Source organism: Suricata suricatta, chromosome 8 (assembly GCF_006229205.1).
Source record: "Suricata suricatta isolate VVHF042 chromosome 8, meerkat_22Aug2017_6uvM2_HiC, whole genome shotgun sequence".
Lineage (NCBI taxonomy): Eukaryota > Metazoa > Chordata > Mammalia > Carnivora > Herpestidae > Suricata > Suricata suricatta.
In genome coordinates this window covers 9609028-9636070 of record NC_043707.1, presented here as the reverse complement: position 1 = coordinate 9636070, position 27043 = coordinate 9609028, and the positions used below count along the sequence as shown (strand labels likewise).

Here is a 27043-nt window from a genome sequence, read left to right as displayed (position 1 = left end):
CCATCACCTCTCTATCTTTACCCTTGTCTTACAGAAGGAGCTGAGTAATTTTACTTTGGTTGGCAGCCGTGAGGTAAAAATTTTTTAAAATAAATTTGGAGGTCAAAGAAATTCCACACTGTTCACTTCATAACTTAAAACTCCCCATGAATACAGAAGTGATGATGCATAGGGTACATGTACCCCAATGTTCATAGCAGCACTGTCAGCAATAGGCAAATCATGGAAAGAGCGTAAATGTGAATCAGCTGATGAGTGGATCAAGAAGATGTGGTTTAAATAAACAATGGAATACTACATGGCAATGAGAAAGAATGAAATCTGGCCATTTGTAGCAACGTGGATCGAACTCGAGGGTGTCATGCTAAGCGAAATAAGTCAGGTGGAGAAGGACAGATACCATATGTTTGCACTCATAGGTCTAACAGAAAAAACTTAACAGAGGACCATAGGGGAGGAGGAGGGAGGGAGGCAAACCATGACAGACTCTTAATACTGAGAACAAACTGAGGACTGATGGGGAAGGCGGGGAGGGGTGAGGGCACTTGTGGGGATGAGCACTGGCTGTTATACAAAAACCAACTTGACAATAAACTATAGAAGAAAAAAGTGCCAATAAATAAATGCCAACAAAACAAAACATGATCTGGGTAACACTTTTGGGACGGTTCTGGAGTCAAATCTCTTACCCAGTTTATGTTACTTACAGATTGTTAGAAATTGCCTCTATTTCTGCCTTTCCATAGCAAACAGTGAGCCCTAAATGTGATAGATGATAGATAGATAGATAGACAGACAGACAGACAGACAGACAGATAGATAGATAGAGATAGAAGAGCCTTAGATGCAACCAGGCCCTTAACTATTTAGCTTCCTGCTGTCTTCTCAGTGCCTGGCACATAATAGGTTTTCAATGAAGATTTCCTGAATGAATGGAGGTGTGAGTGAATAATGTTCCTCTTGGTATGTTTGTAGCCCTCTGGGGATTTCTCTGGGCTATTCTCTCCTACGGACATTTATCCTCCATACTGCTTTCCAAGTGAACTTTTAAAAAAAAATGCAAAACCATCTTTTAAAAGCAGGTAATTTGCTTTCAGGAATAAAAATCTCAACTCCTCAGTGGAGCATGCAAAGTAACTGTCCCTGCCTAGCTCTTTGGAGGGACCTGCTCACACGCTGCACACTGTGTCACATACATCCGGTACGTGGAGCACCTGCCATATGCTCAGGAGGCATCATGGGCCTGAGGGGGTAGAGCTGCTCCATAAAGTCTGCCCCCCGCAAAGTGTGGTTTCCTTTGCCTGAAATTCCTCCATCTCACTCAGCAGCTGGATCTTGCTCAGCCTTCAAGGCTCACTTCAGGTATTACCTCCACCCTGAAGTTTCTCTGTGTCTCTCCTTCCCTCTCCACCCCCCTCACCCCTGCTCCCACCCCAGGCTGGTCCCCCCAGTTTCTCCTTTTCAGCACCCATGCCCTTTTCCTCCTGTGGTGGCGCTATAATCTTCCCTGGGAGAATCAATCTTTCTCACCCTGAAGCCATGACTCTGGATGCGACGGATTCCACCCCTTGACCCAGGGCTCAGCACATGACCTGGCCAATCACAGTCATCGCTATTGGTATTAAGACAGGCACAGGACTCAAGCTGAGGCAGTGAGCGTCAGCCGTGGGACTGGAACTACTGGGAAAGGGATTTACTCTTTTTGCCCCAGCTGCCGCAGTAATATGGAGAAAGCCAAGAGGTATGTGACCATTTCTGCCACGACAGGGGTGCCTCCCTGAGAACGCAGCCAGGTCAGGGAAAAGGACAAGTAGAGAGACAAAGAGACAGGCAGACAGGTAAGGAGCAAGAGAGTCAGTGAGCAAAGGAGAAAGAGAGGCTGAGCTGATGACATCATACGATATCACTGAACTCCTGGGTCCAGCCATTCCTGAAGTGAGACCTAAACTTGTTGGTTACACACAACAGTTAGTTCTCTTTTTAGAGTAAAAACAGTTTGATTCTGGTTTTTGTATTTGCAGTGGAAGGCATCCTAGATGATATACTGTTCCCTGTGCTCCCGCAGAATCCTGATTTAATCTCCCCCAGGTACCTACTGAGGGTGATCTACCAATCGCCCTACTGGACTGTGAGCTCCCAGAGGGCAGGAAGCATCTCATTTGCCTCAGTAGCCCCAAGACTTCTTGTATCATAAATCCCCAAAAAGATTTTTAAAATCAAAAAATTAAAAAAAAAATTAAAGGTATGTCTATCTGTAGAGAAACATTTACCTGAGAATTAATGGAGATTTCCTTTTATTACTTTCATGGCTTTTCTGGTAAGAGTTCTTAGATTCCTCAGGTTCTTGGCCATTGCTAGTATTCTCTGCTCCCCTGAATGCTTGTGTTTCAGTTCTCCAAAGCTGGAGATCCTGGAGGTAACAGGAGGTGACAGGTCTAGGGTTTTGAGAAAGCACAAAGCCCAGGGTCTGCTGCACCTTGCTCACCTGGACCTCAACCGAGGCCAAAGTCAGCGCTGTACCCCTATGCTTCCCTGGGGAGTGGTTGGCGCAGGGCGGCTTACGGAATCCAACACACATCGAAGCTGGTCAATTTATCACGCTTCTGCACCTCTGCTGACGCTGGCCCTCTAATGTGAACATCCTTTCCTGTCTTCTCCACTCATTCTTCAAAGCTCAGGTGAAAAACCCTCCCCTCCAGTGAGTCTACCTGTAACTCCAGACAAATTTCAAAAGCCTTCAAGGACGAGAAAGTGAGAGAAGCAGGGCAGACCGGGTCAGCCCCATGTTAAGGGCCAGCCCCCGTCAGCTTTGGCCAGTCGCTGTCGCAAGGAAATCAGAGGGCAAAATAAAGACCGGCATCCGCTTGCTGGGGACTGTGTGGACTCCAAGCTGCAGACAGGGTCTATTAGTATTGTTACTGTTACTGTCATCACCATTCGGCACCTATCTCAGGTGGCACGTGATCTGTGTACAGCCAGCTGACCACCTGAGAGCCAGGGCTTTGCCCGCGGCCTGAGTTCAGGGCCAGCACCACACAGGTTACAGTCACTGTGCATGTGTCTGTCTTTCCCGCAGGCCCCTATCTCTGGTAAGATCCCACATCTCCAGGTCTGCTGATTACTCTCTCTCAGTCCTCAGCGGCTCTAACACTAACCCAAACCTGTCTTGGGCACCAGGTACAGACATTATGCCCGTGCCCCAGCAAGGGCGCTCCTGCCTACCCCCCATCAGGCCATCCTCCACCAGGCAGCAAGGTCTTCAAAACACAAATCAAATCTTGTCATTCCTCTGCTTTGAATCCTTCCACGGCTCCCCCTCCACCTGCCATGTTTAAAGGAATAACTATAGCTGATGCTACAAAGGGAAAAAACAAGGGGCCAGGGAAGCTCACTGTGGGGGTGGGGGGGCGGGGAGGGCATGTATGCTGCACTGTTGGGAAACGGTTCTCTGAGGAGGTAGAGTTTAAGCTGAAGCCCGACAGACGAGAAAGATCCGGCCACGGGACAGATGGAGGATGCAATATTCTAGAGAGAATTGTACGAGCAAAGCCTCAGAGGCAGGAGAGCTCGAGGGCTCGAGAGCTGAGAGAGAGGCAGGCACAGCGGCAGGAGGGGGGCAGGGATGCTAACTCCGCGGCCACCAGGGTGCTGGCGGGATGAAATGAGTGCGCAAAGTCCTTGGCGCCCCGCCTGGCATGTAGTTAGCACTCAATAAATAGTCACGACTCTCGGGAAGATGGCAGTGCCGATGTGAAGGAGGGTTTGTTTATTCCCCGCTGCTGGGAAGAAGGCTGCCCAGTTCACAAGGGAGAGCTAAAAGCCAGTATCAAGGGCTCCTTTATAATACAAAACCGTTCCTTTTCCATGAGCTTATGAGGATCAGGCACTTAACTCCAAAAAGCTTCTAAATTCATTACAAAAAAGAACTTCACTTTCCCTCCAAAGGGGGAAGAGCTGAGAAATTAAACCATGAGGAAGTTCCAAGGGGGCAGCGCAGCTTAATGGAGCTGGTAACTGGCGGGGAGAGCGGCTCTCCGAAGCAGCAGAGGAAATGGTGCCCAGCACTCCAGGGACGCTCACAGCTTCCGGGACCTCATCTGAGAGGGAGGAGCCGGGAGTGGGCTTACTCGGGTCCACGTTAAAGAACACATCAGGGCCGACTGCTCTCTCATGCAAATACCCACTGACGTCGCCTTCCCCAGTCACGAGGCCACACCAGTACCTTGCTGTGTGCAGGACGAGGAGAGACTGTCGCCCCTCTGGAAACTCAGTCCAGCAAGGAAAGGCGGCAGTTAGCATACACGCTGAAGCATTACATAGGCGGGTGGGGAGGGAAGGGGAGGCAGGGCAGCAGGTTCTTGGAGGAGGTGGCAAGCATTACGTCTGTTTATTTTATTATTATTATTAATGTTTTTTAAAATTTATTTTTGAGAGGCATAGAGATTGCGATCAGGGGAGGGTCAGAGAGAGAGGGAGACACAGAATCTGAAGCAGGCTCCAGGCTCTGAGCTGTCAGCACAGAGCCCAACACGAGGCTCAAACCCATGAACTGCAAGATCGTGACCTGAGCCGAAGCCAGACGCTTAACCAAATGAGCCACCAAGGTGCCCCACAACTCAATTTTTAAAATAATTTTTAAAAGGGGAAGTAAGAAAACACATACCCTGCCACATTCAGGAGAAGAAAGAAGAGGGGAGGAGGCAGAGGGGAAGAAACAAGAGCCAAGCCTGGTCAGGTCAGAGCACAAATGACACAAGAATGGAAACCAAATTAGCGAGCCTCCTCGGAGATGTACTTTTTGAAGCTGGCAGCTGAGGGTTTGGGATGTGGCGGGCGGATGATCACAAGATCCCATGACGCAATCACCCACAACCCATGCGACAGCAGAGCCAGCTGTGTGCCGCAGAGGCTGGGGGGCACGCGGAGGTCACGCAGCCCGCAGGCAACAGACTGGGTCCGACGTGAGGCTGTGGAGACGCCAAAGCCCAGTCTCTCAACCTCCGTGTCACAGGCCTTCCAGACATGCAGATGTCCCGTGAGGACATCGCGGGGAAGGGAGCAATGTCCTCCACACACAAGGGGTTCTGGAACCCCACAGATCAACGGGGGCGACTTGAGGAACTATATCTGTTTTTCTTGGGCTTGCTGAGGATGAACGGAGACCGCAGCCCACAGTTCCCAAATGTTAATGGCTGTACTGAGTGGGTGGGGGCGGCAATTATTCTCAATTATTCAAGAAGCAAGTAAGAGCTGACAAGGACTCTTCTAGGTTTGATTTTAATCAGTTGTCCAAAACCGCGAGGGAAAATAACAGACAGAACACGGGCTAAGTACGTCCTAAAGGCCTCCAGAGCTAGGAGGAGGGCTTACATAATGACCTATGAGTAATTTAACAGCCCCAGAAATATTTTGGACAACACTTCATGCCCAGCGGAGAATCAAGTGCCTTGTAATTCATGTCAGTTTCCAAACCGGTGGGTTCACCGCTGCTGCGTCAGAGGCCCTGAGCTCGGCCTGAGACGGGCCGAGTGCAGGGAGGCGGCCAAGCCGGGCTGGTGAACTGGGAAGGCGCGACCCCGGATGTGCCAAGTGACTCACCTTCGCCACCCGGCGTGGAGAATGCAAACACTGGCGGCGCTGCGTCCACACCCAGCAGGCCGGCGGGGCCTGAGCACCTTCTCTGAACAATGACCGAAGTTCAGGGGAAGGAGGAGGGAGCGGAGGAGAAAGGGAACGCGCTAACCGCACAATGCTGGCATCGCTCACCAGCTCCACGTGGCTCGGGTTCTCGTGTCCATCGACCATGGCTCACTCAGCACCTGCCATGTGCCACATGCCGCGGGAGACGCTGAAAAGACAGAGACGCAACAGGCCGGCGGCTGCTCTACGCGCCCCTGGGGTTGGTGGGGAGAGAGAAGGGTGCGCCAGGGAGGCAGCCGCGAGGGAGTCCGAGAAAGGGACGTGAGGAGGAGGAGCAGCTAATGCTGTGAGTTTGGGGAAGACTTCCGGGCTGGGGGGAGCTGCAAGGCCTGTGGCCCGAGATCCCCAAAAAGCTCAGGTTGGACTCGACCTCTCCACGTGCTATACACAGAAAACATGCAGGATGCAAATAGAGCATAAAAGAGACTCATAGCTGCTGCCTCTGGATTTTTGGTTTGTAAATGGACCTTGATTTTTTTTATTGGATTTTAATTAGATATTACAGAGAAGTACTCCCCAGGAACCCCCCTTATTAAATACATATGCATGTCTGCCTATGTGTGCGTACACACACTCCAAGCCCGAGGCCCCTCGACGTCTCTCTCCCGAGACCGTTTCTCTGGCAAGGTGGTTTCGGCAACTGCTCTCCTGGAAAATATCTTAAGAGGCTTTTACTGTATTAAAGAGGAACACGATGTGGGATGTGTGCTGAGCCCAGCGTCACCCTTCTTCTCGCTTAATGCATTAAGTACCAGGACTATTTACACGTGGCTGGCAGAATGTCAAATGAGAAACAAGCTGGGGGTTATGGCTTCATTCGATTGGGGCTTCTTTTTCCTCCCAAGTGTGCACGGTCTTCGGATCCTGTCGCGCAGGACGGGAGGTCTGGCGGAATCCCCTGAGATGCTGCGTCCCTGCACAGAGAGTGGCAGTCGCGTGTTCATTCTGCACTACCGCCCCCCAGAGCTGGGGGTGGTCTGACGGGGCTCCTTCACCGAGGCGCGGGCGGTGCAGTGGCATCGGCGGGCGTCTGACTCAGTCCCGGACGGCGGCCACAGGACCTTGTGCAGGATGCTTACAGGCTCTGAGCCGGGCTCCCTCATCTCTCAGACTCCTTCTGTGGGACTCGACGAGAGCTAGACGGTGAAGCAATGAAGACAGTGCCCACTGTGCACGGGGCCGGCACGCGGTGGCTGGCATCACTGCACCCAGAAACCCGGCCGGTGAGGGTTCTGGCAGGAACGCCTGTGTCAGGCGCACCCACTGCAGACTGCGAGGAGGGGACGTGCTCACGTGTGGGCTCTGCCTCCCTGCCAGCCTGCGCACCCCTTTAACGGACGCGTACACAGCACCGACCCTGGGTGGACGCTGTTGGGAGTCCTTCCCCAATGGGACCACCACGAGTCCTCATCACAACCCTGGAGAGAAGTGCTACGTAGAGCAGACACCGAGGCGGGGACGGATCAAGGGCCTCACCCAATGCCACTCGCCTAGTGAGGCAGTAGAAACCTTTTTCCTTCGGTGCTTAATGGTGAGAGTAGGCAAAGTCCTGGTGAATGAATAAATGGACAAATGGACGAACGGCTGTCCCTCCAGACGCTTCAGTTTGGGAGGAAAGTTTACACAAGCCTGCGGATCAACCATGAGGGCGGCACTTCCTAGCTGTACCGACGGCCCCGGAGTCAGGCAGAGTGGGGTGTGGGTGAGGGAGGTGGGTCCACAGAAGGAGGGGCCAATGTCTACACGGCGGGGTTGAGGAAGTGACATGGGAGTCAGTGTCCATCTACGTCCATCCACCCTCCACCGTGCTCTGCAGACGCCTGTGAGCAGCAGCTCGGGAGACTGCCTGCCTGGAACCACTTACCACCTTGACACTGCTGAGCGAGACGGCCTTGGCTGTCATGTCACCTCTCTGTGCCTTCCTCTCCCCGTCTGTCATCCCCTCTATCCCAGGCAAGGACTGAGAGCCGTGAGGTCTGCAGAAAAATGTACCCCCCCCCAAATTTCCACACCCCCATTCCTGTGAATATGCTCTTACAGGGCAAAGGGGGTCTCTGCAGAGGTGACTTAGGTGATTAGGAGGCCACAAATTAAGATGGGGAGCAAATCCTGGGGTGGCTGGGTGTGCCAATCCCATCACACTCCTTCAAAGCAGAGCAGCTTTCCCCACTGTGGTCACAAAACGTTACTACGCAAGAATGGGCACACAGATGGAGCGCTGAAGAGGGAGGGAGAGGCAAAGGAGCTGGGAAGCCTCCAGAAGCCGGAAAAGGCGAGGAAAGACCCTGGAGAAAGAGACACCGCCGTTGCTGACACCATGACTTGAACTGATGAACACCCGTGTCTACGCCTGATTCCCTCAACTCCAAGGTAAATACAACACATGCGTGCTGCTTGAAGCCACTAGATTTCTGGTAACTTCTTAGGGCAGCAATATGAAGCTAACATGGGGCACATGGAAGGAGGGGATGCCCGTGAACGGAGCCGCTTTCCCGCTGGTGAGATCTGTCACCGGGACGCCACCTGCCCCCTGCAGAAGGCGGCCCTGCACGCCGCCCGCCTCTGGAGCGCGCTAGAGACCCTCGGTTGCCCCAGTTTGTGAGATCCTTCTACAAGGACCAATTTACTGGTCTTTCTCCCCACAAGGTCCTGAACTTTGTGAGGGCAGAGACCTTACTCTGGACGATCTTTGTCCCCCTCCTGCACCCAGCACGGCAGCCCTACATTCCAGAAGTGTTTCTACGTGGAAAAACTGAACACCTTCAACACTGCCCGACACACCCCTTGTTCCCATGGCTGCTCGGGGCCAGACACCCTCAGGGCTGCATTTAAATCCTTGCCTTGTGGCTGCGAAGGTGCTTTCCATGGCTCAGTGAGCACCAGCCATTACCTCCAGCACACACTGGTCTCTGTGTTTTTCATGAGGATTTTGATGCATAATGCATCCAACAAGTTGAATTATCTGCAGCTCCGGAGAAAGTGATTTGCCTTGCCTTAATGCCAAATGAACTTTCAGAGCCTGACTCCATTACCCTAAGAAGGAGTGACAGCCTCTCAAACCTATTTCTTACTGAGCAAGAACACAGACTTGCAGGAGCTTCATCAAAAACGAGTCCTTTTCTTAACCCCTCATGCTGGCCAAGTCCATCTGGACAGGGGGACTTGACAGCCACCTCCCCCGGACTGTTAGAGAGCCACCTTTCTGCTCTGCAAAGGCTTGCCAGCCTCTAGCCATTCTGGCCTCCCTGGTCACCCCCCGCCTCCACAAAGTTATTTTACCCTCTTGGGTAATTCAGATTTTTAAATTGTGCCGAGACTCAGCAACATGAACAAGAAAGTAGCAGAGAAACTTTTCCATTTAGTGTCTGCTCACTTATTCCTTAATTCAGGCCACGAGTGTCTCCGGGGGGCCAGGAGCTATTCTGGGAGCTGGGGACAGAGCAGGGGACAGAGCAGAGAACAGACCAAGGCCCTGCTGTAATGGGCTTCCATTCCACGGCAGAGAGACCATACTGCCCAAGGTCACAAATCAATCACTTCGAGTGATGGTACGTGCTAGGGGACAATTAAAACAGACTAATGGATAGGAGAGTGACTCAGGGGGCAGCAGGGATGAGGGCAGTCGGAAGTGAGGTCTAGTGACCCGCAGGGCCTGTCCACGCAGAGATGGGGGGAGCCAATCCGCACACAGGGAACAGCAGATGCAAAGGCCACAAGGCAAGAACAGCATGGAAGTCTCGGGAGGTCAGTGCGGCTGGGTGTAGAGGGAGGATGGGGCATGTGATAAGGTAGGGGAGGAGACAGGGGACAAGCAGGGGACATCGCGAAGGCCATCAGGGGTCCTGAATTCAACTGCCAGAGGTGCGACAGGGAGGGGGGTTGAAGCACCAACGACATCATCGGACTGCGTCGCACAAGCCTCACTATGGCTCCGCATCGGGGGGTTGATGGGAGAAGGCAAGAGTGGAGAAGGACCGCCCGTTGCAGAGGCCCACACCAGAGAGGACCGGGCTTGGGTGAGTATAACCGACGGGAGGCACCTCGACTGGAACTCTGTGGAAGGGGTCCCACAGGACGTGTCATGCCTGTCTTGGGCTGGTGGGGTCGTGCTTACCTCTTATCCCCACCCTGCTCAGAAATGTGGCTCGAGACAAGTGTCCCCCTTGTCGGGGTCATGAGAGCTGATGGTAGAAATTCAAAATCTCCTGGGCTCCTTAGCCTCCTAGGCGTTACACGTGGCTGAGTAACTGGCTTTGGCCAATGAAAAAGGAGTGGAATTGACACGTACCATGTCCGGGCACAGGCTTTACGAGCCAGCGTATGGTCTGCCCTTGTCCTTAGCTTCTTCACGTCCCGCGAGCAGAGGTCCCAGCCAGCCCACGAAGGGCACAAAACACGAGCCAAAAATAAATCCTGGTTGGCTCAGGCTGCCAAGATCAGGAAGTGGTGACTTCAGCCTAACCAAGACTATCTCACAATGGATGCAAGCCTCATGCCTGTGATATTTCAGATTTAATGAGTAACTTTAATATACAACTACTGTCTAACTCAGCAACAAAGGGATAAACATCAAGAAGTGGACTGATGTTCAGGAAACTACCTCAACACAACTCAAGTTTGATACGGCACCTAAAGGCATGGGTAGCCCTGGTGAGTGCTGGGTATTTATGATGAAACACATGCATGGCACGCGAAGGCAAAAAAAAAAAAATTATTTGCTAAAGATAAATCCTGCATCTACAAACTATACGATAGGCTATTTTATCAATTTTACAAAGTTCAAACTGGGGGGTGCCTGGGTGGCTCAGGCAGTTAAGTGTTTGAGTTTTCATTTCAGCTCAGGTCATGATCACACGGTTCAGGAGTTCGAGCCCCACGCTGGGCTCTGTACTGCCGGCATGGAGCCTGCTTGGGATTCTCGCTCTCCTTTTCTTTCCGCCCCTCCTCCTGCTTTCTCTCTCTCAAAAAATAAACATAAAGAAAAGGTCTAACTTGGGTTCAGATCACATTTTAATTCTCTAAGTGGCAGATGGTCAACAACGGTGGCATTGTTGGGGAAATACCAGGCTAGGAAGATACTCATATGATGAATTTGAAAAAAGCTATAGTTAGTATTTCCTGAAATGTGGTCCAGGTCCATGGATTCCAGATTGCATCGCTTAATGGGTCCAAGACCTAACAGTTGCAAGCTACATGTAACAGTCCACACAAAGAAGTCACGTCTGAGTACCCTCGTGGTACAAGGGGCAAGTGAGACTTTCTTGAAGCGACCTAATCAAGGGAAAGATTCTGCTATGCTTGACTTTTCCAGAGCAATTTAGAATGAAAACTCTCTAGAAAACTCGACCTCAGGGTATCAAGGCAGGGGTCTTGAGCCTGCACTTCTTGAGCCTATAGGCCCCGGTGGGGCCAGTGGAGGCTCTGTCTGGTACCAGGATTCTTCAGTAGCCTTTGCTGGATGTTGAGGTCCTGCCTGCTGACTCAATTTGCACTTGACAATCAGATAAACCCTCAGATCTGTCCTGGGCAGCAGCCCAAGTGTACTTTAGGGAAGTGGATAAGTCTTAGTGAGCCAAATGCGCAGGGAGACCAAGAACCAAAGGCCAACCAGCCAACTCAAAGGCAAAGGGCCACACAGACTAGACGAGAGGCGGAGGGCGCAAGCATGGCTGCTCACAAGCTGGCACGTCCACCCCTGACCACGGGGAGCAGGATGAAAATCTAGTGAAGAACCAGGCTAGGCCCACCAAGGTGGCGTCTTTAATTCTCATGCTCCTTTATTTGCAAATAGGGTTGCCCTGGGGACGGGAGTGGAGGGCGGACAGCGTCCTATGGACACCAATTTCACAGGGCAAAAGCCCCGTGCTGCTGAGTCAGTCCCAGGATTGACAAGGATTGGAGAGCGAGAAGCCAGCCCAAGGAGGGCACGCCCAGAGGACACGGTCACTGCGTCCTTGCTCCTAGCTGCTGGTGTTGGTAGGTTTGTCCGGTGTTAAGCAAGTTTTGTGTAACTCTGAGGCTGGCCTGGAGATCCAAGGTGGGAGGGGTTGCTCTGCTCTGCAGGGAAAGTCTGTGGCACCGTGTTGCCCCCACAGATGTCGAATCCCAGAACCCGAGAATACTTTCCTCCTCATGGGGCAGAAGGGACTCTGCAGATGTGATTAAGGATCCTGAGACTGATAATGGTGGCTGATGTGGGTGGACCCCCTGCCATCTCATGGCTCCTTGTAAGAGGGACACGAGTCAGAAAAGGAGATAGGACTGTGTGACCGAAGCTGAGGTCAGAGTCACATGGTTGCTGCTGTGAAGACAAGGAGGCCACAAGCTGAGGAATTCGGATAGGCTCTGGGAGCTAGACAAGGAAAGGATTCTCCTCAGAAGGTTCCAGAAACCACCAGCCCCACTGCCTCCTTGATTTTAGCCCCACAAGACGGATGGGGGACCTCACCTCCAGGAGCAGAAGAAAACATTTCTGTGTTTTTCAGACCACTAAACAGGTGCCACTTTGGTACGGCAGCCACAGGAGGCAGAAACACAATGTGACGCATCGGAGCATCCCTGGCTCAGCCTTGTCCTAACTCACCGGAGAGAGGTGCGGCCAGGCTGAGCTCCCCGAAGGGGCCACAGAGTGGCTGCCGCAGCAGAAAACTGCCGGCAAACGATATATAGTCTCAGTCATATACTGAGACTACGTTCCTTAGGCTGAGTTTTGTTTTATGACATTCTAAGGCGTTCGGGATGGGTCCCAAGATTTGCATGAGCTTGCAAGTCCTTAGATTAAATCAGTATATAATTTCCGCCCTTTTCCTAAGAATTACTGTCCTCCTTGCTATGAATAAGGGTAGACTTTCTAAGTCTCTGTTTTTATGGGCTCAACTCTGCTTATCTTCAGAAAAAGAACAATGGACAATGCTCAGCATCACTCATCATCAGGGAAACACAAATCAAAACCACACTGAGACACCACCTCACCCCAGTCAGAGTGGCTAAAATGAACAAATCAAGAGACTATAGATGCTGGTGAGGATGTGGAGAGACAGGCACCCTCCTACACTGCTGGTGGGAATGTAAACTGGTACAGCCGCTCTGGAAAACAGTGTGGAGGCTCCTCAAAAAACTATCCATAGAACTCCTTTATGACCCAGCAATAGCACTGCTAGGGATTTACCCAAGAGAGACAGAAATGCTGATGCATCAGGGCACATGTACCCCAATGTTCATAGCGGCACTGACAAAAATAGCCAAATCATGGAAAGAGCCTAAATGTCCATCACCTGATGAATGGATCAAGAAGATGTGGTATTTATACACAGTGGAGTACTACATGGCAATGAGAAAGCATGAAATATGGCCATTTGTAGGAAAGTGGATGGACTTTGAGGGTGTCATGCTGAGTGAAGTAAGCCAGGCAGAGAAGGACAGAAACCATATGTTTGCACTCATAGGTCTAGCAGGAAAACAAGAGAGACCTAATGGAGAACCAGGGAGAGCAGAGGAGGGAGAGAGAGTTGGGGAGAGAGAGGGATGTAAAATTTGAGAGACTAGTGAATGCTGAAAATGAACTGAGAGTTGAAGGGGAAGGGGGAGGGGGGAAAAGAGGTGGTGGTGATGGTGGAGGGCACTTAAGGTGAAGAGCACTGGGTGTTGTATGGAAAACAATTTGACAATAAAATATTATGAAAAAAAAGAAAAAGAACAATGGAATGACATTTATTCTAGGCCTCAGATAAACTTGCCTTCTAACTGTTTGTATTAAGATTGAACTGACCCTGGTTTGATCAGGTTTCTAATATAAAAGCACAGAAATCCAAGAACATGTAAACCTCACAGGCAGTAGTAAGTTTTCCCGGCAGAATTCCCAAGTGTTTGGAGTGATTATCAAATCCTCTGCTCTGGTTATCTATGTGAGAAAGATCCAAGGAAAATTCTAGCAAGGTGCTTCTTCAAGAGAGAAACTAGGACGTTCATCACACATGGCACCTGCCACATGGCTGTGTCAGGGAGACAGCCCCGCGTTTTCACATGGCTGATACAAGCACCACACAGCTCTAAACCCAGATCTCCGGGCCCCGGCCCCAGAGCCGGTATTTCAGCAGGTCTGGGGTACGGCCTGGGAATCAGTACTTAAAAAAAAAATGTTTATTTTTGAGAGTGAGCAAGCAAGCCAAGGGCAGAGAAAGACGGATGAGAGAGAGACAGAGAGAAAATCCCAAGCAGGCTCTATACTATCAGCACAGAGCCCAACGTGGGGCTTGATCCTACAAACCATTAGATCATGAGCCAAAATCCAGAGTCGGACTCTTAACAAGCCACTCAGGAACCCCAGGGAATCGCTATTTCTAATGAGTTCCCAGGTGACGCTGACGGTCAGGGGCCGTGCTCGGAGAACCGCGGCAGGAGACAGTCCCTCCTACAAGGCCCAGTTTCTCCCCTGTCCTCCTGAAGGTCATGAGCTTACCTTCTCTGACTGAACTGTCCCTGCCCAGCTCGCCAGCATCCTGCAACTGCACAAGTGTCACCGTCCCCTACCAGACTCGAAGCCAGGCGTCCTCCAGCGTGGCTGCGTGGAGTCCTCCGTGCCCCTGCCTCACTCCAGACTCCAACTGCTAATGCAAGTGAGCGACTAAGGTCTTAGTAGCTTTTAAAGCTCCCCGTGTGATTCTGAGCGCGGCCCAGATGGAGAAGTGTGGGTCTAAGCCAACAAGAAGGATGACAAAATGACACCAAGTGGCTGAAGCAGGGAACGCGAGGTCCCCATGGGAGGCCCCAGCCCGTCTCCCCTGCCGCGATGCAGGGCAGTGCCCACAGACACTTCCGCACGAACGAGCGCTCGTCAGCGGGCAGGTGTGTGGAGGGCCAGCACCTCCTTTCTCCAGGGCGTCTGGCTGAACACCTGGAAACAGGTGACGTCATTGAATTGCTGACCTTAGTAAGGCAAGGAACCCTATAATGAAACAAGTGTTTGGGGAACCCCACCCACATGCCCGAGTCCAAGTAAGTATGGCTAAAAGCCAGAAAACACTTTTTTAGTCAAGAACAGACATGAGAGAATAGACCCATCAGCTATATCGAGCGGCCACCTTCTCTTATGAATAAAGTTTTATCGGCACACAGTCACGCCCATCTGTGCCTGGACTGCCGGTGGCTGCTTTCACACTCCAGTGGCACAGCTAAGGTAGTTCAGTCTGCAAGGCTGAAACCAATTCCCCTCTGGCCCTTTAGCGGAACAGGCTGGGGGACCCCTGCCCTAGAGAAGTCAGAGGGCATACACAAACAGAACACCACGTGCTCTGGAATCAGCGGGGTTTCCTGCGTCCCCGTTTCTTCTTAGATTGGCCAACCTCCGAGCCCTGCGTCTGTAAGGGGCACTCGTGTGTCCATCAGGCACCCGCGCGTGAGCTGCCTGGCTCCGCGCGGTGACCGTACCTTGTTTCCAATGGCCTTCTTGGGCGGGAAGCTGTAGCCCCTCACCTGAGGGAACTCGTTCTGCAGCTTGAGGTGCAGAGCCCTGAACTCTGTGTACCGCCGGTACACATTCCACTCGTCGTCTCTGATCCGGATGTAGACCTGCCGAGAAAGGCACAGAGACGGGACCGGTCAGCCTCTCTTCAAGCTCTCGTTACAAAGCTGGGGGGTGCTCCATCCACAAAAGCCAGCTCTGAGAGAAGCAGGGGCCGCTGGACGCCCAGAGCCCAGCAGAGTAGGGCTTCAGTGGTGCCGGGTCAACAGAGGAGCACACAAAAGAACACAGCAGGCAGGTGATGGGAAGAACGCACGGTGTACCATTTCCCAGCATCGGCAGGGACGTGCAGTTCCACTGACCTCCGGCGTGGTCACACGCACACTGTGGAGTGACTGCTGCTGAAAACCCACCTCCTCCCAGGCTGCACACGTCATCATCTGTGAGACGGAGCTAAGAGCACCATGTCCCAAGGAGCATTCGCACACACAAGCAGAGCAGCTGCACCCGGGATGGTGCAGACCCCCCTCCCCACAGAGGAGGCAGGCACCAATCTGGGGAGGGACGGAGGGGCCAGAGTTGACATCAACCCAACTGGATGGAAAGTCACACCCAGATGGGACAGGCACAATGGGAGCATAAAATTTCTTTATCTTCAATCACGATGGGATTCTCAAGAGAAGAGTTGGGGCGGGGGGGATACAATGTAAGGGCTGCTCCTTGAGCTTTTTATAGGCCCTAACACCTTCCAGGGACACATACCAATTACATCTGGAGGGAAAACTCAAGTGGGAGAGAGAGAAATGCATTTAAAAATACTACACGAGAACATCCCAGAGAGTGAAGTTCCCAATGATAAACAGCCATTGTGATCGCCAATCATCGAAGGTCAATGCACGTCTGAAAACCCCTCACGTCATGAGAAGCACAGGCATCTCTCGTGTGAGCAACAGATTCTGCCTCTGCATGGAGACCACCCAGTATTCCCCAATCACACATCATACATCTGAACTTGGGTACGATGACCTTCAAGGCCTCTCGTAAATACTCTTGTGAACAAGACCAAGGACGGGTGATTTAAGCCAAAGAACTCCAAGTAATGGACGGACCTTTCCAGGGGAATCAGACAGAGAAATGGAGCCCTGTCAAATTTGTTAGATGCTCGCAAGCTAAGAGAGACAGTAAATACACTGGATGGCAGACAAAGTGATCTCACCTGGCCTGAGGGATGAGTCTAATCCAATGTGATTAAAGTCAAAAAGATCAGTGTCAGGTTGTACAATAAAATCCCAAAAACCAACGATGTAAGTCAAAGATTGGGAAACCTGGCACAGGAGTGGCCTGTGGGACAAAGAATTAGCGGTTTCAGTAAGTTTGAGCTAAGTAAATAATGTGGGAGGGCCACCAAAATATCGAGGTCATCTTTAGGCCTCGTTAAAAAAGGTGTATGGTAACTTCTGGGATAAGTGATTTAAGAGTCTTGCTCTAAGTCAACCAAGGCAGCTTCGGTTTTGGTTGCCACCTACTAAAAGATGAAGTGTGTTCAGAAAGGCCCAGGTCACTTGCTGCCCAAAGGGCTGTCTGCGGGCCAGCAGCATCGGCATCACGTGAGACATGTTAGAAACAGGATCTCAGGCTCCACGCCAGATGTGCTGCTCGGAACCAGAACCCAGGCTGTTCACACACAGGGTCTAAATCTGAGAAGCACGGGCCCGAGGGGAGGATGTGCAGCCAAATTATAACAAAGAAGGCAGTGGAGGGCACCAACCTGAGTCTCAGGGTAGGAAAGGCTGGAAGGGGGAAAAAGAAAGCCCAGGATGATGTGCTCTGAGGACCCACAGAAGCCAAATGTGAGCAGATACCAACTACAGGAAGACCGACTTCCGGAGGGTCAAATAGCTGCCAAGAGGAAAGGCTTCTTGGGACCGAGTGTCCTAGCAGTGGTATGACGGTCACCCCGATTAGGCAGGTGTTTGATTTATAGGAGTCAAGTATATACTTGAGACCCCAAAAGGATGTGGAGTGACCTGGATAGTTGGGCAAGAAAAGGGACTTCAGGTTTTCCCAATCTCTATCAACGGGGACATGATGAATCAGCAAATAAACCTAGCAGAGCTCAGGGGAATTTCACATAGGACATTAGGGGCACTTGTTGGGTTCTCCCAGGTCACAGCAAGTGACAGTTGCCCACCCAGGATCCATTTCCTACCCCTTTTGAGGGGATAGCAATGTGTTCAGAGAGGAAAAAAAAACTTAACTACACTTTCATGTCTGCCGCACAGGAGAGAATAGCTAATGATATGGAAGCAAACACCACTGGGGCTTCTAAGCAAGTCCTGAGGAGAGATGCGCCTAGGCCTGCAGTGGTTTTACCTTCCCCTTCCTTTTTCTTTCTTGCCTACAGATGTGATGACTGGAGCACCAGCAGTCATTTGAGGATCACGAGCTCATCTTGATTATGGAAGCAGACAGTGGCACTGGGGCTGGGGGGGGGTGGTCTCTCGTGACATTATGGAGCTGCCATACCAATTACGGACTATCCACTTGAAATTTTTTTAACAAAAGAGAAATATTCATCTTGAATTTACTCAAGCTTAATGTTTTAGAGGCCTTTGTCCCGGTGGCTGAATGTGTCTCCCACCTGCCACATCTCAGAAAGCCTGTATCTGCTTGTAGTCTATTGTTACACAAATCCAACTATCCCCTAGAGAGCGTCAAGTTCAACTGCCTGCCTTAATCATGCGCAAGGTCAATTATCTAGAGCAGGAGAGGTAAACTATGGCCCATGAGCCAAATCCAGCCACATCCATTTGTTTACCTATTGTTTAGAGCTGCTTTTGAAATAGAACGGCAGAATGGAGAGGTTCCAACAAGGACCATATGGCCTACAAAGCTGAAAATATTTATTTTCTGGCCCTTTATAAAAAACACTTGCCAACCCTCTGCTCTACATACTCGATACTCATTACTTTTATTTTTCCACTGACGTACCCAAGATCTGGTGTGGAAAAGGGGTGGGGCTTTCTAATTACCACTAGCCCTCGGGGGGTTTGCATTAACCATGTGGGACCCAGGAATCCTTAGTGTCCCAAAGCTTCCCTAGTAATTCTGACGTGTAGATGGTCTGATGCTTGTATCCCCCCCAAATTCCAGTGTTGAGATCCTAACCCCCCAATGCGATGGTGTTAGGAGGCGGGGCCTTGTGGAGGTCATGAGGTCATGAGGGTGGAGCCCTCACAAATGGGATAAAGAGTGATCCCAAGAGCTCCCTCACCCCTCCTGCCATGGGCGGACACAGTGAGAAGACGCCGTCTATGAACCAGAGAGTGTGTTCTTACTGGACACCAAACCTGCTCAACGCCTTGACCTTGGACTCCCCAGCATCCAGATCGTAAGAAACAAATGCCGTCTAAGGCCCTCAGTCTACAGCAGGTTGAATGGACGAAGGCAGTGAGCAATGTCGGGAACCCAAGGTCAAGCACAGACAGGTGACAGTCAAACCATGCCTCCTCTCTATGGATTTCCTCGTCTGTAAAATGGACTTCACTGATAGCACCTCCTGCCGGTGGTGTGGGGAACACTTGAGACACAAAGCAGTGCAGGTGCGCCTAGGATCACGGAGACATCCCCGCACCCCCGCCCCGAGGAGGTGGAAGCTCATCTAGGGAAGGAGGGAGAGGCCAGGGTTGACATCAACCCAACTGGCTGGAAGGTCACATCCAGATGGGACAGGGGCAACGGGGCATAAAACTTAGTTGCTTCAGAATGGGACTCTCAAGGGGACATTCTGGGGGCACACAATGTCAGGGCGGTTTCTTCAGCTTTTCACAAGCCTTAACGCCTTCTAGAGACACCGCAACTACACTGGAAGGGAAAAGAGCAGGCGATATCCACACATTTTTAAACATTACACGAACTAAGAAGAGGCTAGAGTAAAACCGCCAACGCCAAACAGCGAGTATCACCTGCAAGCAGCCGATGTGAACGCACATCTTAAAAACCTCTACCGTGTGCTCACTTTGGCAGCACGCGCACACCTCCCCACACACACACCCCAAACCTCTAGTGTAATGATAAAAACAGGCATCTCTGACATGAGGGACAAACTGTGACTCTAGTTTTTTGAAACACGTTCAAGAACCACCTGCCTCCTTCCACGTCAGGGCTGAGTCCCTCCCATTTCTCCGACGGCCCCTTCCCGGCCTTCCACACGGGCACCTCCTCTTCCGCCCACGTGCCAGAGGCGGAGGTGTTCACTCGCCACCCTCCCTCCCCATACGGGCACCCAGCTCGCTGGTTTGCACATTGGATTCTTAGGTCGAATCTCTCTAGTCTGGACTTTTGCTATCACTTCCAGACCCAGGCGTGGTAACGCTCATCATGCCTACGTCTCATCCCCCGATCTGCACTGCAAATCCGCTCCTCCCACTTCCTGGGACCCCGCTCTCTCGGTGAACGGACCACCTTTGACCCCTTCTTCTCTTTCACCCCCATGTTTAAGGGCTGAACAACAGGGCCTGCCTGCCCACCCCAGGGTCATCCCTGCCTGTGCCGGGGCCACTGCGACAGGCCATTAGGTGGTCTTCCGGCCATGCATCTTCCCCTATGCAATTCGTTTTCTTCTCGCTGTTCCCACTCCCTTATGACTGTCCCCATCGGGGATGGTCATGCGCCACAGAGGGGTCTGGAGCAGGCGCAGCAGGTGGCCTCTTTGGGCTCGCACAGCACGCGCTTCACTGCACTCCACACACTCCACGCTCCACCACAGGCTGTGGCAAAGCCGGATGGCGCCCGATTGCCAGTACGCTTTAAATGTTTGGATTAAGGGGCGCCTGGGTGGCTAAGTTGGTTAGGGGTCCAACTTCAGCTCAGGTCATGATCTCATAGGTTCATGAGTTCATGCCCCACGTTGCACTCTGTGCTCACAGCTCAGAGCCTGGAGCCTGCTTCAGATTCTGTCTCCCTCTCTCTCTGACCTTCCCCTGCTCATCTTCTGGCTCTGTCTCAAAAATAAATTAAAAAAAAAAAAAAAAAACGTTAAAAAAAATTCCGATGAAAGGGAATGCCATGTCTAGAAAGCATGCCCTGACCTCCCACCTTTCTCCTAGCTGTGCCCCCTGCCATGGTGGCAGGAAGCGTCCAACAACTCGGAATGCCAGCGTTAGAAAGGATCCTTCCTCGCACAGGTCATCGGGTTTGTAGGACAGATACCCCCATCCCATCCAATGGCTTGTAGGGAATCACCTGGCCTGAGGACAGACCCCCAAGGAGAGGGGAAGCCGTGTGCATGATGACCAGGGAAGGGAGGCGATGTGACATCATAATCAGGTGGTTGCTGAGGACATGCAGTTTCTGGGGGCGCTCAAGAGCACAGACTGCAGCCAAGCTTCTTGAAACGCACCCTGACTCAGTCATACACTAGCTGTGTCTCCTGAGAAAGCTCCAGAATGCCTCTGTGCCCGGCTGCCTCCTCTGAGAAATGAAGATAGTAACACTGCCACCTTACTGGGTCTGAGGAGGATCAGATATGTTCACACATGTAACGGGCTTAGGAGAGAACCCACTACACACGAGATGCCAGCTGAGTGCTCAACAAACAAACCAAAACATAAACTTACTGGTGAGGTTGCCACTGGGAAATGCCAAAGATTTGGATTCCGGAAGTCTCTGATCTTGCAATCAGCTGTGACATTACCTCCGCTCGCGGTCTGACTGATGGAGACTGGGCTGCAGTGACACATCAGCTCATCTGTGCCTGGCCCAGAAACTGCGGCAGCACCCCACCAGAGCCATACCTCCACCTCCCAGAAAATGGTTTCTTTCTGGGTCTCAGTTTACTCATCTGAGGAGTGGGGATCATAATAATAATAAAAGGATGCCTAAAACCATGCATAAAAAAGCCAAGTGTCAACTATAGCTACTGTCATCCTCCTCCTCCTCCTCATCAAAAGCATCACATTCTTCAAACTTTAAGAAGCACTGCTGGTGGCGCCTGGGGGGCTCAGTTGGTAAAGCGTCCGACTTCGGCTCAGGTCATGATCTTGTGGTTCGTGGGTTCAAGCCCCGCCTGGGGCTCCACGATGACAGCTAGCTCAGAGCCTGGAGCCTGTCTTCGGACTCTGTGTCTCCCTCTCTCTCTCTGACCCTCCCCTGCTCACGCTGTCTGTCTCTCTCAAAAATAAATATAAAAACATTAAAAATTTAAAAAAAGCAGCACTGCTGTTGAAGTCACCCCATCTTAGCTGTAGGCTCTCTACTGTAAGGTTTTTGCTCAGCAAATAACTATGTAGATTACCACTAAACCTTAGACCTAGGGCTTAGAACAAATAATTCTGTGTGTCACTGAAATTTCTAAGTAGAAATACAAATCATAGTGCCCCTGCCCTAAAGAGTCCACAATATGCAGTGCAAAGCCTATTTCCTGGGAGCACACTGTGAGACCAGACGCGGCCCGGGAGCACCCCCGCTTCTTCTGGGCCTGATTTCCCCTGTGGGCAAAATGCAGGGGTGGGACCAGAGGGTTCCTTTACTCTACAGTCCTCAGGTTCCTACCCTCTGAGTCCTCAGGTGCTTTACAAACTCCCATTACTTCAACCGGCGTCCTCCTGGCCTCACCCCACACCCATCTCATGCTGGAGACCAAGGGCCTCCCAGAGCCAGGCAGGGGCCTGACCGGAGCCCAACTCCGGAGGATCTCCCACACAGGGGGAAAGGCAAACACACAGCTACCCCTGGAGCCACTTTCTTCAAAGCTCAGCTGTGTGAGAGTCGCGCCACCAAGCCGAGAGCGTGCTGTCTGGGAACGCTGGGTGGTGAGAACACTCACCCACGGGACAACCACCTGCAGAGGGGGTTCTAGATGCTTCCATCGAGACCGGGGCCTGTCCTCAGCCCTGCCTCTGCATCAGCAAAGGGGAAAAATGGCCACTGAGTACTTTCAGCCCCACCTTTACGACCGGGAGGCCACCACAGGATACGGGGGGGGAGAAAAGCACCCGTTCTCCGCTTCTGCGGTGTCTGGACGCCGGTCACATCCTCACCTCCCCGGCTGGCAGTCCAAGTTAGGAAGCGCCAGGAGAAATTCAGCAGGAGTGGAGCTGCCCACGGCCAGACCCGAGAGAGTAACCTAGTTTTTAGAACTCTAGTAATATCGAGCGATCTTCAACACTCCCGCCCGGCTTGCCATTCAGGCACCACCTGCTGTGTGGCAGGTACAGCGCCGGCCTCTGCCCTGCCTCACCTGCCATCCTCATCTCAGTCCGCAAGGCAGCTGGTGTGAATGGGCTCAGAGACAGTGGGTCACCTGCACTGGGAGACGGGGAGGTACAGGCTCTGGACTTGGCTGTGCCTGGCACCTTCCGCTGCAGCGTGTTGCGGCGGCACTCACGGCTCCTGAAGATCCCAGGAGCCCCAAGCCAGGGGTGCTGGCAGCTGGGAACAGCAGGTGACAAGGAAGGTCCCTGCTCCATACCTCTGTGGCCCAAATGCCCCTTTTGTGGGCAGATCACGTCTTCGGAATGGTCCCCTTGGTACCAGACGCTCCCATCATGCCTTCTCACGCCCGCCTCCTCCCTTTAGGAATCTAATGCCACCAGAATCATCTCAACAAAATGCTCTTAGCATCTACAACTGGGAAACTTTCTCTGTAAATTATCTTGTCCTTGAATTACACTTAAGCAAATTGGGCATTTATTTCACTGAAGAATTCAAAGCTCTTATGTCCAAAATTGTTGAGATTTTAATTTTAATTTTAAGGGCTCCCCCCGCCCCGTCCAAATTAGGTTTTATAGGCCTCAGTTCCTTCTGTGTGATCTGTAAAGATAATTCCTCAGAGGAATAACAAGAATTGACCTATTCCTGCAAAAGCAAGTTCCCTTTTAAAACAAGCAATAAAAAGCTACTTCAAGTCCAATCTCCTCCACTCAGCAAAAGAAAATAAAATAGGAGGGTAATATCTGTGATCAGGAATAAGCTCTCTTCTCTGCTGGAAAACGAAGTTTGATTCTTGAGGTTTCTTCTCCACTGGGAAGAATTACCCTGGCGGTGCCTGTAATAATGTGGGGTGAGGGGTAGGGGTGAGACCTCAGTCCCTCAATGAATTGAATCCAGAGCAAACACTGTGTACACAGGGCCTCGTGAAACAATTTAGAAGATTAGCAGTATCTGACGGAGCAGTCCTCTCTGCCCCCTCTGTGCCCCTCTCATGAGTCAATGCCACTCGCCTTCTCTGCTGGGCGCTCTCCACCCTCTGCCCTCTGGTTTCTTCGTCTATTTTTGAACTTCATCTAAATGAACTCATCCAGGTCTCCTTTCTGTCTGGTTTCATCCGCTCCGCACTGTGTGTGTGTGTTACCTCCCCGCTGTGGTGCACGGCGCCCTTGTGTTCTCGCATGTGGTCATCGAGTATATTCCCCTGCAGGAACACATGTGGGTTGTTTACCTGCTCTGCTGGCACGGGGCTGTGGGGGCTGCTCTAGGTGAGGCGGCCACGGGCATTCGCGTACGTGCCTGGCTCCTACACTCAGGTCTCGTGGGATCACAGATCTCAATGTGAGAAGTAAAATAATAAAACTACAAATGAGAGTATCTTCATGACCTTAAGGGTAGGCAAGGTTTATTATACACAGCCCCCAAAAAAGGCATAAAGAACCTTCTGGGTACTGGAAATTCCCAGGGCCTCTGTGCAGAAGTCACACAGAGTAAAGAAGTAAAGATTGACTGATCTATACACGTAAGGCTTATGCACTTGATTTTATAGTAAACTTGGATTTAAGAGCCAAAGCTCCCACCCCTCAAAAAAGCTAGGTCTTACCTATTCTTAGGAGATTGTGTTTTTACCCTAATTTACGCTCTCAGCAGGTCTTGACAAGACCGAAGCAGGCGAGTGTCCATAAGGACCTGACATGCAATCAGAGGTCAGGGTTAGGGGATGGGGTTCAGAGACCAGATCTGGGCCTCACGCAGATGTGGGTCTGAATGCCAGTCCCACCTCTTGCTAGCCAAGTGACCCTGGGGAAGTTAATTCAAGCCTAGATTATACATGGAAAGTCATACACACACATGTATACACAGATACACACACACACATATTACATACACATACTTATTATAATACATATAAAGGAGGACTAGGGAAGAGGGAGAATGAAGATTTAAACACTTCTCTGCAGTGGCCTGAAGCTGCGGATCTACTTTAAGGGTCTGCCAGAGCCCCACGTTCAATCTTAGGCACACCTGAGACTCCCACCCCCACCCCCTCCACTGCTAGAGGCAGAAGGGTCCAAAAGGGCATGGACCTTGCAAGAAGAGGGGCCTGGGTTCAAATTCCAGCTCTTCCCCTTGCTAGCTGTGACCCCGAGGGTGCTACTCCACCTCGAGACTCAGCTTCTCCATCTGTAAAATGGGGACACCACCAGTCTTGCCGGGTGGTTGTGAGATGCTGGGCCTGGCAGGCAGCGAGCAATGGCAGCTGCTCACACTCTAACACCGTCACCTCCGGCGTCATTTGCCTTTGTGTACATGAACTTCCCCATTACAGAATTAGGGGTAATTATAGGATGTGCAATCACAAAATTACAGCAGGTAATTACCATGCCTAATTAATTGTCAAATGCTAGGCAGGCGAGGAAACACACACATAATGCACAGTCTGTGGGTTGGGCAGTTAAGCCTTCCCTTTGCTTCCAAAAATCTGTCAACAGAAGCGGCAGAGTTCAGTGCGTGACCTTCTTGGGTGGGTTTTCAAGTGCTGAAACAAACCTGCGCCGTGTTCTCGGGGCCTCTGACTCGGAAGGAGCTTAGGATACCCCTCTGCTGGCGGCAGGCTGGCCTGGCGTTTAGACAGCCCGGTCACACCGGCACCGGGAGGCTGGACGCGAGTGCTATTTTTGGGAGGAAGCCCTCACAGGAGATGCTTGATGGTTGCAGCGAGGATCAGACCCCACAGACAAAGCGCTGATGGGAAGGCAGCAAGAGCTTGGGAGATGAATGCTCCCTGATGCACAGCTGGTTTTGCAAACAGGACGCCAGGCTGCCCTGCTTTCCTCACAGCCTGAGTCAAATGCATGCCTCTCCGTTTCAAACTCCAGGCCACCCTTTAGTTATCCCAACTCCTCCACCAGGGCACTGAACATTTCTTCATGTGCGCTGTGGTATTCAAGATCGAAAGCTGGCACCAGGTGGTGAGAATTCCTTGGACTTGTACAAAATGATGTGACATTCAGTGGCACCTGTCATGTGCTGGATATCTTCCCTAGAGTTTTCACCAAAGCTCTCCAATTTTATATGCCCTCGGAGACTCAAAACAACAAGAAACGAGCCCAAAAGGACCCAGGGAGGGGGGAGTAGAACAGGAGCTTAAATCGATGTTACACCCAAGAGTGGCGGCATCTGTAACAGATGAAGAGCTCTGACCTCCCAGCTCCGATGCCCTCTCTGCAAACGGCAGAATGCAAAGACAGTCCGATGACATCAGGATGACAAAGATTCTTTTAAAAATGGCTTTAGGTTCCTAATTCATTTTGCTTCCTTAATATCCAAGGAATGATTTGTGTTTTGGTTGGTGGCCTGTGTTAATGTGTCCTAACAAAACTTCCCTTTTAATGAAATGGCTTTATGTGCGATTAACTCCAAGTGTCCTCAGTGCTAGAAACAAAATGCCTAAACTACCATATGACCACACTGATGAAGCAATATTACAGGGGCCCAATGCCAAGAATAAGATGAATAACTTAGCCAGAGAAAAACGACTGTTCAGTTCACTGGGTTATGCGAATGCAGCAGGATGGAAAGGCAGGAAACGCATTATTTACTAAGAACTGCCTGCACAACCCCCATCTACCTTTTCAAGGAGAGAGGATAGGCACTTTAGAAGTAGAACGACCCAACCCAGTCTCTGCTCTACCCGGAACCAGTCTCCCAGGATCACGGACACTGGCTGACCAGCGGATGGCTTCTTTCAAAGAGAGGATCGGGGTGCCAACCACGCTCGGGGCCAAGCTCTGTGGTCTCTGACACTTGGACGGCACTCTCCACTTCCGCCAGAGGTCAGCCTACCCACTGGACTGCACCCAAGGGCTTGCTGTGGTGAGGCGAACTGCACCCAGGGTTCAGGGCATTTACCCTTCCTTTGAGACCCTGTCTCCCCAAGACACAAGGGACGCTGACGAAAAAGGTGGGGACTCTGGTCCTGTTGACTCCTGAGTTCCTGACCCACACCCTTTCACACTGTGTCTGGCAAATAAAACCTGGCACTAGATAAAATCATGGGCAAGACCACTTCCAAGGACGGTCAGATGCAGGACTCTGACAGGGCACCGGGGGGCCCAGGCTCCCTCCCGGCCACACCTGCCAAGTTAATGGACCCTCTGATCCCCTCGGAGCCTGCAGAGGACGCTGCGCTCAGCAAGACATCCACATGGGCCCCTTACAGGTGCAGCCACTTCCACCCTAGAGGAAAGGGGACCAGTGTGAAGCTGCCTGTGCCCTGCATTCTCGGCCACCGGCCCTGGGCTCCAGGCAGAACCCGTCATGGCGGGGCAGGAGGCCGGCCCTCTCAAGGAAGAAGGACACCAGAAGCAAGGCTGGGAGACAGACTTGAAAGGGCCCTGAACACGGGTCTGGACTTGCGGAGACCAACGTCCTGTAGCAGTAACTCAGAGATCCCCCCTTGCTATGTTTCTTGGCCACAATCCCTATACTGTTGGCACAGATTTAATCAAATTTCTTGCACGGCGCTGGCTGTGCTGAAGGAGCATAAGGAACAGTCGCAGAGGTCATAGCTGGGTTGGAACAGCAGAGACGAAATAGCACTGTAATCCCTCCCACACCCCAAGCCAGAGTGGCAATGACCACCGGCGAGCAGCTGGGCCCAGGGCCTGGCCG

The 27043-nt window shown here is 51.7% G+C and overlaps 1 protein-coding gene across 1 annotated transcript in view; it reads right to left on the bottom strand.

Moving 5' to 3' along the window:
- The window catches only part of LOC115300137 (sorting nexin-29-like), a 283725-nt gene that overhangs the window by 70929 nt on the left and 185753 nt on the right, over window positions 1-27043 (bottom strand). The window contains exon 6 of the mRNA XM_029949758.1: window positions 15127-15267. Coding sequence (XP_029805618.1) covers window positions 15127-15267 — 141 coding nt within the window. The remainder of the gene's footprint in view (window positions 1-15126; window positions 15268-27043) is intronic.